The 12,654-nt window shown below is 53.6% G+C and overlaps 1 protein-coding gene across 1 annotated transcript in view; it reads right to left on the reverse strand.

The window, feature by feature from the left end:
* The window catches only part of LOC137652407 (conserved oligomeric Golgi complex subunit 1-like), a 78,706-nt gene that overhangs the window by 36,948 nt on the left and 29,104 nt on the right, over positions 1-12,654 (reverse strand). Inside the window, exon 6 of the mRNA XM_068385801.1 lies at positions 5,559-5,760. Coding sequence (XP_068241902.1) covers positions 5,559-5,760 — 202 coding nt within the window. The remainder of the gene's footprint in view (positions 1-5,558; positions 5,761-12,654) is intronic.

Consider the following 12,654-nt stretch of genomic DNA (forward strand, 5'->3'; position numbering starts at 1 on the left):
AGATCCAGTGTACACATGAAGTCTTGTGGTCTCACCGCAAGTCTGACCGTGTCTGCTGTCTCCATGCTGAACCGGGTTTGTTTGACAAACCTGTTCAGAGCCGAGAGATCGATGACGGGTCTCCAGCCTCCAGTAGCCTTCTTTACAAGAAAGAGTCGACTGAAGAAGCCTGGAGAGCCGTCCACGACCTCCTGGAGAGCACCCTTCTCGAACATGGTCTTGACTTCGGCCTGAAGGGCCAGCCCCTTTGCCGATCCCATGGCATAGGAGCTCAACGACACTGGATTCGCTGTCAAGGGAGGTTGAGATGACGTGAACGGGACGCGATAACCTTGGCCGATCACTGAGATCGTCCAACCATCGGCCCCGAGATGTTGCCACCTGCGGACGCAACGCTGAAGGCATCCCCCCACAGGTGGACACGCAGGGGGACTGCCACCCCTAGGGCTTGCGGCCGCGGCCGCCACCCCTAGAAGTCTTGCCTCCCCTGGAGGACTTACCACCCCTCTTGACCTTGGCTGGAAAGGGCTGGGGCTTAGACACCACTTTCTTAGCTGCCGGTGCCTGTTTTGGAGCCTTACGAGGCTGTTGCTGCTGTTGTGGCGGGGCTGGAGGCTTATAGGGCCGAGTTGTAAGGGCCCTGTGGAGGAGGGAGTCCGTGCTGGATTTCCTCCACCTCTCAGCCGTTCGCTCCAAGTCTTGAGGCTCAAACAGGCTCTCCCCCAGGAGGGAGGCATGTCGGAGCCTACACACATCTACGGCGGGGACCTTCGGATGGAATCTCTCGGACACAGCATCGCGACGCTTCAACACCGAGTTGGCCCACAGGGTGGTAACCTGGTGCGCCAAGAACTCGATGGAGCGGGTGCCCGAGAGCAAGAAGGTCTCTAGGGCCTTCCTATTGGTCTCCTTGGACAAGTCCTCAGATCGCAATAGGATGCCCAGAGATCCTAACCAGAAGTCCAGCCACGAAGTGGCCTGCATGGCACACTTAGCGACCTTCTCGTGGTTAAGGATCTCTGCCGCCGAGAACGACACCTGCCGGGCAGAGAGTTTCTCCAAGGGAACTCCCTTCGCCAGCTCCTCCACAGAGTGATGGAGAGGAAGAGCGAGGTTGTGCTCACCCAGGATCTCGAAATACCTCCTCTGCTGAAGGCGAGGAGGAGGGATGAGTTTGTTCCCGGCAGTGGAACGACTGGAGGAGGCAAGAAGTGCGAGCTGAGCATTGGCCCTAGCTCTGGCACTCTTCAGCCCCCGAGACCAGGGCAGAGCTGCACTGGTCTTAGGGGCCTTCCGAACGTCAAACACTTCATCCAGAATCGTGTCTTTGCCTTCACGGGGGGGGATGACTGGATCCGTAAGACTGTTAAGTTGCCTTATCAGGCTTAGGACCTGCCAGAAGGCATGTTCGGACTCTTGCTGTTCTCCTCCCTGCGGGCTGGCAGCTAAGTCTCCTGCCCCAGGAATCTCTTCCTGGGGTGATACGTGGACATTCCCCTGGGTAGTCGTGGGTTCCTGTCGAATCCTTGCAGAGGATTTAGGGATGGTCTTGGAATCCTTGGGCTCCCTCCTAGGAGGGATACAGGATCCCAACAACGAGGTTCGAGGGGCCCCTTCCTCACGAGACGATTCTCCTGCCTGAAGCGAAGTCTCCCCCCCTGGTGCCGAGGGGAAGACTACCGGTCCACTGGACTCACCTGAGGACGGAAAGGCCTCGTCCATGGGAGAAGGAGAGAGTACTCGTGCAGGAGAGGGGACCCTCGAGACCGACCTCTTGGGAACCAACTTCGCCCTGGGGGAAGTCACCACGAAGTCCACTCCTCTCTTTCTCTTCAGCGTAGGAGAGACAGCCGCTGGTTTGTTACCCTGGCCGGCGAGTGCTGGTTTCATAACCCTCACTAACGCCCGTGCCAGCGGACCAAACCAAGTCTGCTGCTCAAAGGACACAGAGTCCGAAATCCTCGCTAAGGTGAAAGGGATCGGGCGATCCTTTGGAGTGGACACGACGGTACCTGCCTGAAAAGAAGGTGGGGAAGAATGCTGTAATGACCTGTCCTCGTCCTGCAATACCAACCTGTGCTTGGATGGAGGTGATCCCGAGTGCCGTCTAGGAGCACGCGTCCCTGCTGCTACCACCGGCTGTGGAATTCGCCGCGAACTATGGTCGCGCAAGGGTGAACGGTCGCGCAAAGGCGAATGGTTGCGCGGGTGATCGCGCGGGCGCGCAGGCGAGCGGTCGCGCGGGCGCGCAGGCGAGCGGTCGCGCGGGCGCGCGGGCGCGCAGGCGAGCGGTCGCGCGGGCGCGCAGGCGAGCGGTCGCACGGGCGCGCAGGCGAGTGGGCGTGAGGGTGGGCAGGTAAATGAACACGTGTCCGAGGCGACGAACGCAAGCGATGGCGCGACGGCGAGGGATCGTGCTGCCGCGTAGGTGAAGAAGATCGCTGGCGATAATGACCACGTGATGGTAAGCGATGGCGAGCAGCATGTGTAGGTGAATGATCGCGCGCAATAGGGCGGTCGTTCAGGGTTGCGCGATGAGGAGCAGCATGCGTAAGCGGGCGATCGTTCAGGGTTGTGCGATGGCGAGCAGCATGCGCAGGTGAATGATCGCGTGAAAGGGTGCGATGGTGATCAGCATCCGCAGGAAGGCGATCGTTCAGGGTTGTGCGATGAGGAGCAGCATGCGTAAGCGGGCGATCGTGCAGGGTTGTGCGATGGCGAGCAGCATGCGCAGGTGAATGATCGCGAGAAAGGGTGCGATGGTGATCAGCATCCGCAGGAAGGCGATCGTTCAGGGTGTTGCGATGAGGAGCAGCATGCGTAAGCGGGCGATCGTGCAGGGTTGTGCGATGGCGAGCAGCATGCGCAGGTGAATGATCGCGAGAAAGGGTGCGATGGTGATCAGCCTCCGCAGGAAGGCGATCGTTCAGGGTGTTGCGATGAGGAGCAGCATGCGTAAGCGGGCGATCATGCAGGTTCGTGCGATGGCGGGCAGCATGTGAAGGTGATCGCTGGCGAGCTGGTGATCGCTGGCGAGCTGGTGATCGCTGGCGAGCAGAAGGTCGACGCGTGTCCTGTGAGAGGATAGGTTCACGAGCAGGAACGGGAAGATCGCTGGCGCGTTGGCGAACATGTGTTTCTGACACACGCGCAGCACGATGTTGCGTAGCCACAGGACCAGGTGGATGGTGAGCAGGGAGTTCAGCAGGAACTAAAGGGTGGTCAGAGACCGCAGGGCGATGGTCCTCAAATGAGCGCTGACACTCGGAAGAGAGCTGACGAGCAGGAGAGCGCTGGCGAGGGGGGCGAACCTCAGGAGAGAGCCGACGAGCAGGTGAGCGTCGGCGAGCAGGAGAGTCTTGGCGAGCAGGAGATCGTCGACGAGCAGGAGATCGCTGGCGAGCAGGAGATCGCTGGCGAGCAGGAGAGCGCTTGTGCGCTGGCCCTGCTCGCGTAAGGGAAGAATCCCTTAGCCCCGAAGGGACCGTTGCCCGTCGGGTGACGAGTTCTCCAGAAGGCGAAGATCCGGCAGGAGATGGTGAGCGGTCTGCAGAGAGGTTCATCGGTTGAGGCTGACGAGGAGAGTCCCCCCCGGAGGACGAAGACCCAAAAAGGCGCCTCTTAGTCCCCCTGTAAGGGGAAGGGAGGCCCTTGTGGCGTAGAGGGCGGTGAGCCTTACGGCGGAGGCGGCCTCGGGGGAGATCGTCGGGACCATCGGTCCTCCGAAGGGGAGTCTCCTTCAAAACACTTCTCTCAGAAGGAAGCTGGGCAGCAGTCGAGACCGAAGGACTCACTTCCCCCTTCGAAGGATGCACGGAAGGAGGAGGAGAGCCTAGAGCACCATCACCAGCAACAGCACCTGCGTCGGAAGGCCCAGCCACGTCGGAGGCCTCTGTCACCACGACGTCGACAATAGACAGAGGGTCTACCTCCGCTACCACCGGCGACTGTTTAACAGCGGCCCCCAACGAGACAAGGTCAATAAGAGCGACCCTGGAGGGCAAGCCCTTAAGCCCCAGGGACGACCAAATCTGTAACAGATCATCACTGGATAAAGTATTATTATCAATAACCTCCCCCGGAGGAGGAGGGGGAACCGCCTCGCTATGGGAGGCGACGCCCTCTCCCCCCACCGAAGGTAGGGAAACAGAACAAGGGCCTGCGCTCCCACTCGGACGACTCTCCTTAGGAGGCGGACGAGGGGGAGCTTCGGAGGAGGTTTGGGCGGCGGAAGAAGAGTCCCGAGAACCTTCCTCCTTCAAGGCTAACCCCGGAGGAGAACGGTCTCTCTTGGACTTCTTCTTACGCCGACGGCCAAACCTCTCCCACTGGGAGGCAGACCACTCCCTGCACTCACGGCACATGTTATCCTGGTCGCACCGTCGGCCCCGACATTGAGGGCAGAGGGTGTGAGGATCCGTAATCACGTCCGACATGAAAGTCCCACAAGGACAGCCGGCAACTCCAGGGCATGTACGCATATTAAATAAAAGAAAATAACTGAAGGTCAACTTCCAACCAATCACACAAGCTGAAAAGAAAAAGAAGAAAATTAAAGGCTGTCACGAAGGCGATGAACAGACACGTCTGATCACCGCCGAGCCAAAAGTGAAGTGAAGCAAGTCACCGGTGTGTGGAGGGGGGAGGGGTAGCAAGCTACCCTTCCCCACCGCCCGCTAACTAGCGCGGGGGTAATTAACCCTCGTTAAAAACTATTGGCTCGTCATTTCAGCTGCGCTAAAAGTAAACCCTTTGTAAATAGCGTGGTTTGTATTTCGGTTACGGAACAAAAAAGGTTTGTATATGGAAAGAAAAACTTTATATTTCTTTCTTGCTGTAACCTTCCATTTCACAGTTCCTAAACCTCTCATAGTATATCTATGACCGACTGTCAGAAGCACTATTATCTTTGATTTCGTGGAACCTACTTTTCTGGTAAACAATATAAAACTCCATAGAAAAATCCCAAATCTCAAATAAAACGTAGCAATATAAAAATATACATATTCAAGCATTAAAGTTTTTAAATGAAGCTTGAACTGCAGTTCATTAAAACATCAAAATTCTATAAACTTTGTAGTGTTGTATATGATTGCTTGCTCTTTAAGATACATGATCTGGTTAATGAAATAGTTTCAATCTTAGCAAGCATTGCTGCAAATTACGCTCATAGTTATTCACATAAAATACTGTAATTGAAAAACATTTAAACAAATAAAGACAATACTACTGAATTGCTGTAGTGTAATGAGACCCATGAGTCATTTCTAGGCACAATAGGGCTTGTCAAAAAGGATTTGTTTTAAAGAGGTGAAGATAGGAACAAGTTACTCAAGTAGGAAGAGACTGATCAACAGATGACTGTAAATAAATACAATCTATAACATGCCCTGCAAGTTTCATTGATGGCCCTACTGAGAATAGGGCCTTAACTAAAAAAAACAAATGAAATGACAGTTGATATTCAAGAACAGTATACCAAAGAAATCATAGAAAAAAATAACTCCCAAGTGAAACTTAATCACTCTAAGGAACCAATCACCTTAAAATTTACTTACCAGCAAAAATGGCATAGATGATATTCAAAGAAGCGACAAATAGTGTCACAAACTGCGAAATCTGAGCTTTGGCTATAGCAGATGGTTTGGGTGTCACAACTGCCATGAGTGACGAGTGTCGCAACTGGAGGACCCGGGAAAGTAGCTCTTTGGAGCTGCAACCTTCGACCAACATTATTGATACCATGGCATCCAATACTGCCTGCAAGATAGTGAATATTCATACACATGATGAAAATATACTAGAGTAAAGTATTGTGCTACAAGACTTACATTAAAGATACATTTCTGAAATAGCTTAAAAATAGATACTGTAATTTTTTGTTTTAATGAATCTCTAAATACACAAGCTTAAATTTATAATCATAAGGCGGGAAAGAAAAGGCTTGATAGAGCTTAGGTTTAAAAAATAATGGTACTATAATTTATCATATATATGATCAATATGGTCAGACACAAAGAAGGTTGAAGTACTGTCTATGGTTCTTTTAAAGATCAAGCACCTCCACTTTTCTTATGGAAAGAAGATTCTTATTATCAAGATCTAACTTTGGTCACTTCCATTAACACAAAAGAACAAGGAAAAAAAATAAACCTAGTCCCCTCACACCATCTTTGGTCAAGAAGAGTTTCTTTTGATCTGTAATACCTTCAGCTACCTACTAAAGTATAGGCAAAACTTTCAAGATGTACATAATGAAGGATTTAGTAACAGAACGAACACATAAGTAGCAATAGGTGTATTTTAATCAACATTCAATATATTGTCAAATTTCTACCAAATATAAATTCACTGGCAATACAATCCTATACCCCTATAAATCAATTAATAGTAGCCCCCATACCATAACAGATTTTTATATTTATAAGCTTTATTATTTTGGTGGCTTTTGTTAAACTAACAATTTTTTTCAAAGGCATCATTTACTGATAAATCTTTTAAAATAAAAGAAAAATGTAAACAAGTTTAATCTACGACAGATCTCTAAAGCATCATATAAGTTGAGGGGCTGCTTATTAAAAAGTAATCTAAAAAGCCCACCTAGTCCAATTTCCAGAAACCCTTAAAGATTCCCCAAAAAGATCTTTCTGAATCAAAAGTGATAATTGTAGTAAATTAACATTAGGAAAGTTGGACAGCTAACAGGCTTGGCAAATGTTTCTGGTTCAAATTAACACAACAAGCTGGTTACAGCTAATTGGTTAATATGACAAATTCGAAGATAATTTGTATTTTTCCTAACCATACAAACCTTAGCTGTTTACAGAGGGTATTACTTTTAGCGTAGCTGAAATGGCGAGCCATTAGAATGTAACGAGGGTGTATTACCCCCGCGCTAGTTAGCGGGGGGGGGGGGGGGGGAGTGGTAGCTAGCTACCCCTCCTCCCCCTCACACACAGGTGAATACTCACTTTCACTTAGAGGTAGGACTTGTCTTGGGGGACAGGGCTGGCTGGCAAATATGTGTAAATAGCTAAGGTTTGTATGGTTAGGAAAAATACAAATTATCTTCGAATTTGTCATTTGTTCCGTAACCGAAATACAAACCCCGCTATTTACAAAGGGTGACTTATCCCTTAGGAAGGGTGGAAAGTCCCCAGCCATACTGGCTTTGGCTTTACCCGGGGACTCAGAATCCGAGTGAGTCGCACTCGAGAAAGGGAGTCCCTGCACCTCACAAGTACCATGTGGCCTACGTAAGCTTGTGTGTGAAGGAAGAAGTGTGACTCGTCCTAGGCAGTTGACCTGGAGTTCCAGAAGGAACTCTGGGTTAGGACGTTCCCAATACCACCTCGTCAGGGTATGGGGGACGCGACAGTATTGACTCAATACTCGGAATACAAGGAAGCATGGTTTACCTGCAGAGGTTCGAGGTCAGCTATGCAGAGACCAGGATGCTGCTTCCCCGTAGAGGGGATGATGAAGAAAGTAGTAAGGGCCAGACATACTTCTTTCGTTCATGCAGACTAAAACCTGATAACAATGCCCTCAACCTTCTGCTACCTGTCCAAAAAGGAGCCTGAGGTTAGACCAGCTGTTGTGTAGCCACCACAGAGCGATAAAAAACGTATCGAGACTCCTGTGGGTCACGCCCTGCAGGAAGCGGGCTGCGAAGGTCATCAGACGCTTCCAGACTCCAGCTTGTAGCACCTGCATCACAGAGTAGTATTACTCGAAGGCGAGGGACGTTGCGATGTATCCAACATCGTGCTGTAGGGCGACGTGACGGGGGAGAGTCTGAAGACAGGTCGAGATGAATGTCCTTGAGTCCGGGCTGAAGAGGTATACTGGTGACTCTCCCCCCATGTCCTCCTTGTGTTCCCAAATCAGCTGCAACTGAGGACAAACTGCAGCTGTTCCCAGCGCTAACCTCTCGATTCCTTACTGGCAAGAAAGAGAAGGTCTTGGGACATCAGACACAGAATGGAGACTCGAAATCTTGAATGAATCGGACCGAAGGGCCGGGACCCTCAGATTCTGAGTCTAGCCAACAACTCAGGAGCGAGCCTGAATGTTGCCTTCCCCTCTTTCTTAGAAAGGGGGGAGTAGTAAGAGACCAAGAAGATTGCTTACACACTGGCCGTGGCCAGAGTGAGCAGAAGACCCAAGGCGGAATACAATCCGAGGCCTGTCGTAAAAGGGTCTTGAGAAGATATCTTAAAGGACTAAAAGTCCGAGCCATGCTCCAAGTTGGAGGTCTTCCTCCGACTAGGGCAGGGACGATCGTAGCTTCGCATGAGCGAGGATAGATCCAACGGGCAGGAAAAAGTTATTCCTTTAAGCCTGAAGGTCAGGGAAAGGCTGAGCGGCAGGCTTCATTGCCGAGAGCGGAAAGGAGTTTCCTCCCGCCGAAAGGCACTAAGACCGTTATTGCTGGAGAAGAGGCCTCAAGGGAAGAGGTATATCTCCCACGGCACCAACCACCTTAGACTCTTCACTTTGCCTGGGAGACCCCTGTGGATGACTATCGCAGATGACGCGACCTCCGTACCGCGACTGTAGCGGGTTGTCTCTTCTAGAGGAGGATGCGTAGTGTCTCCAGGCATGAAGCCGAAGCGACGCCCCGGTTCGGGAGAGATGTCGCAGTGTGGTTGCTTGAGTAGTCTGCGCCGTGGGAGAAGCTCTCCCGGGAGTTCCGTCAGGGGAAGCAGAGGGTCCAGAAACCGTTCTGCGCGTAGTCCCAGTGGAGCTCTCCCATTGAAAGGTTGACAGACAACCTGGTCTTGTTGAGACCCATTGTCCGCAGACAAAAAGGAGGGAAGACACAGGCGTCGAAGTTGTCCCACCATCACCGGAATGCATCTTGCCAGAGTCTCGGGGTCTGAGACTGGGGGGAAGACTAGCGGAAGCTTGAGGTTCCAAGCTGTCGCGATCAGGTCCCCCAGACCAGCACTTGCTGGTTACCCAAGGTCGAAGACCCCTAGGTACACTCTCTCTATGAGGCTCTGCTCGGATAGTCTGAGAGAAACATTCCCCTGCCTGGAATGAGAGAGCCGATGGTGGTATTGAGAGAATCTCAATCATCCCGGTATCTCTACTGCAAGATGTGAAGGTGTGAAAATGCGTCCCCTGCTGGTTAGAATGAAGTCGACGCGCAACGGGGCGACTCGGCAGGAGCTGTAGGATCTGAAGAGGGGCCAGACTAAGGCCCCTAAGCCTGCCTGAATGATGGAGAGGTATCCTTCAGGTCTTGACCATAGGCCTGGACCGGAACATGCCCCCCCCCCCCCTTTCCTTTTGACGAGTCCGAGAACCGCATCAAGAATGTGGGGAAAGGACGAGAATATCCACTACCATCAAGAGGCTCCATAGGTCAACACCCATTGCAGGTCTAATAGTTCCGCTGGTCCCATAGGGCCAGGGAGTCCGGTTAAACATTGCCTGAAGCCACCGGAACTTGGATCGCCCCACATGGAACTTATCCTGAGGCGACCGTTCGGACTATAGACGGGTCAATGAGGAAAGAAGAAATAGGAAACGTTCCAAGGTAGGGCTGAAAGCTCTGCTTGACTGAGAACAGGTACTGCGACTCTCCTCAGTCTTGCCACAGTCAACCGAAAGGAAGGCTCGGAGGATGTGGTAACAGAATCTGGCGTCCCCAGGTGGTCACCCATCCAAGTACCGACGTTGCTTAACCTCGCTGGACGTACGAGAAGCGGGGTTTCCAATGTGGTAAGGCAGTTGACTCAATATCATGGCCAGATACTCCAGATGTTGAGGCAGAGGAAGAGAAGGCTCCAAGCAAAATACCATGAGCCCACACTCATGGTAAGCATCCGGAAGCTTGTCCCGGAGCTGAAGAAGGTCGAAACCCGAGCCTACCGGAGTTGACCAGCCCTCCAAACAGCAGAGGAGGCGGAAGCCTGCACCTGAGCGGCCAAGAGGAAGGCAGGGAGAATTCTCTGGGGAAACAAACCTGCTATGCCACAGCAGGATAGCCACACTGCATCATAAGCAGGAATACTTGCAGTCTAGGCTGAATTCGACGAGCACCCTGGAAGATGGATGGAATGGAAACTGAAAGTACCCGTCCTTCCGATCCAGGGTTTAAGGAGTCCTGTCGCCTCGTTACCAGTCTGATCGATTCTGCTGGTCTACGCTGGCCGAAGTTTGTTCGAAAAACTTGATCGGGGCTGAGAGGTCGACTATGGACATCCCCTCTCAGATCCTTCCTTACAAGAAAGGATCGACTGAGGGGGGCGGGGGTGAAGCCGTCGATGATCCTAAGGGAGACCTTCGCCTAAGGTATGGATCATTCTGCCCAACCGGGCAACTCTGCTGACGCTATGGCATAGAGGTTCAGAGACACTGTATTCGCTGACAGGGACGGCAGGCACGATATCCTTGGCTACTCACAGAGATTGTGCGGGAATGGGCATCGGGAAGCTGTCATTCGGATGAGTAACCTTAAGCATCCTCCCAGCGAAAAACCTGCAATCCTAGAGTTCGTAAACTCCTTTTAGGACTATGCCCCCCCGGGGGAGTCTCCCGTGCCATCTGTTCCTGACAGGAGGAAACTGCAATTGGACACCTTGTCCCAGTTGTCGTAGCCGATAACTTAGGCCGATGTGGTTGAAAGAAAAGGACGCTGGAGCCCTGCAGAGTCTGGAAGAAAGCGCCTTGGAGGAGTGAAACCGGAAGTCGATTTACTCCGCACAGCAGCTGTCTAAGTCTCTGTCCTTGGGCACAAACAAACTCTTCTCAAGGATGGAAGGGTGTCTGAGGTCGTCGACCTCCACAGATGAGACACCCAAAGGAAGCCCTCAGTCAGCGCGTCCAGATGGTACAACATCGAGCTTGTCCACAAATTAGATACTTAACGACGAAAGGCCAAGGTGCCTGAGCTCGAGAGGAGGAAAGTACCCTTGATCTTCCTGTAGCTTCCTTGAACCAAACCTCGGGCCGTAACCGAGGAGGGAAAGAACCTGGTAAGCTCCCAGAGGAAGAGGTAAGCAGTCACCCCTTGTCCGATGGAGAAATCTCGAACGGAAAGCCCCCCCCCGCCAAAAATCCTTCCAGGGAATGACGGGGAAGGGCTAACCCAGGTTCAGGAATAGAGGAGTGTTGCTCAGATCTCCCTTAAGTTTCTCCTATTCTTGCAAGTGCCATGCTCTGTGTTTACGGGGTGAGACAGTGTTCTGGAAATACGCTCCAGAAGAACTCGCCAGGCTGGTCATGCTGCGAAAACCCCATTGGGAATCGTGGTCGCAATTGCCCTGGAGCTCGCGCGACGGGAATTCCTGGTGGTCGGCGAGCGATAACCCATAGACGAGCAATGGGTACTGCAAGAAATAAGCCGACATTTGTGGGAAGAAACACTGTAGGTTCGCGCGACGGAACACCATCCGTCTGCGCGATGGAAAAAAACCGTTGGTTCGCGGGTGGGCGAACATTGGAGAGCATGAGCGTAGACGTGCAGGCACGTGGGCGTGTGGGCGCGCGGGCGAGCGGGCGAGTGGTCGCGCGGTTGCACGGGCGAGCGGTCACGCGGTCGCACGGGCGAGCGGTCGCGCGGGCGAGCGGTCGCGCGGGCGAGCGGTCGCGCGGGCACGCAGGCGAGCGGTCGCGCAGGCGAGCGGTCGCGCAGGCGAGCGGTCGCGCAGGCGAGCGGTCGCGCAGGCGAGCGGTCGCGCAGGCGAGCGGTCGCACAGGCGAGCGGTCGCACAGGCGAGCGGTCGCGCGGGCGCGCAGGCGAGCGGTCGCGCGGGCGCGCAGGCGAGCGGTCGTGAGGGTGGGCAGGTGGATGAGAGCGAGTCCGAGGCGGCGAACGCAAGCGTTAGCGAGGAAACGCGCTGCTGCGTGGGCGAGGAGGACCGCTGGCGATATGGATCAACAAGCGATCGGTGGTGAGCTGGTGAGCGCTAACGCGCAGGTTGGCGATGGTGCGTTGTGTTATGCCGACGCGATGGTCGAGCAGTATGCGCAGGTGAGCGATCGTGCGTTGGCGAGCAGTATGCGAAGGTGAGCGATCGCGAGCAGTGATCAGCATGCGCAGGGTCGCGCGATGGTGATCAGTATGCGCAGGGTCGCGCGATGGTGATCAGCATGCCAGGGTCGCGCGATGGCGATCAGCATGCGCAGGTTGGCGGTCGCGCGATGGCGAACAGCATCTGCAGGTGGGCGATCGCGTGATGGCGAACAGCATACGCAGTTGAGGGTCGCGCGATGGTGATCAGCATGCGCAAGGGTGAGCGATGGTGATCAGCATCCGCAGGTGTGCGGTCGCGCGATGGCGATCAGCATCCGCAGTTGAGGGTCGTGCGATGGCGATCAGCATCCGCAGGTGAGGGTCGCGCGATGGCGATCAGCATCCGCAGGTGAGGGTCGCGCGATGGCGATCAGCATCCGCCGTTGAGGGTCGGGCGATGGCGATCAGCATCCGCAGTTGAGGGTCGCGCGATGGCGATCAGCATCCGCAGTTGAGGGTCGCGCGATGGCGATCAGCATCCGCAGTTGAGGGTCGCGCGATGGCGATCAGCATCCGCAGTTGAGGGTCGCGCGATGGCGATCAGCATCCGCAGTTGAGGGTCGCGCGATGGCGATCAGCATCCGCAGTTGAGGGTCGCGCGATGGCGATCAGCATGCGCAGGTGAG

This window comes from Palaemon carinicauda, chromosome 13 (genome assembly GCF_036898095.1).
Source record: "Palaemon carinicauda isolate YSFRI2023 chromosome 13, ASM3689809v2, whole genome shotgun sequence".
NCBI lineage: Eukaryota > Metazoa > Arthropoda > Malacostraca > Decapoda > Palaemonidae > Palaemon > Palaemon carinicauda.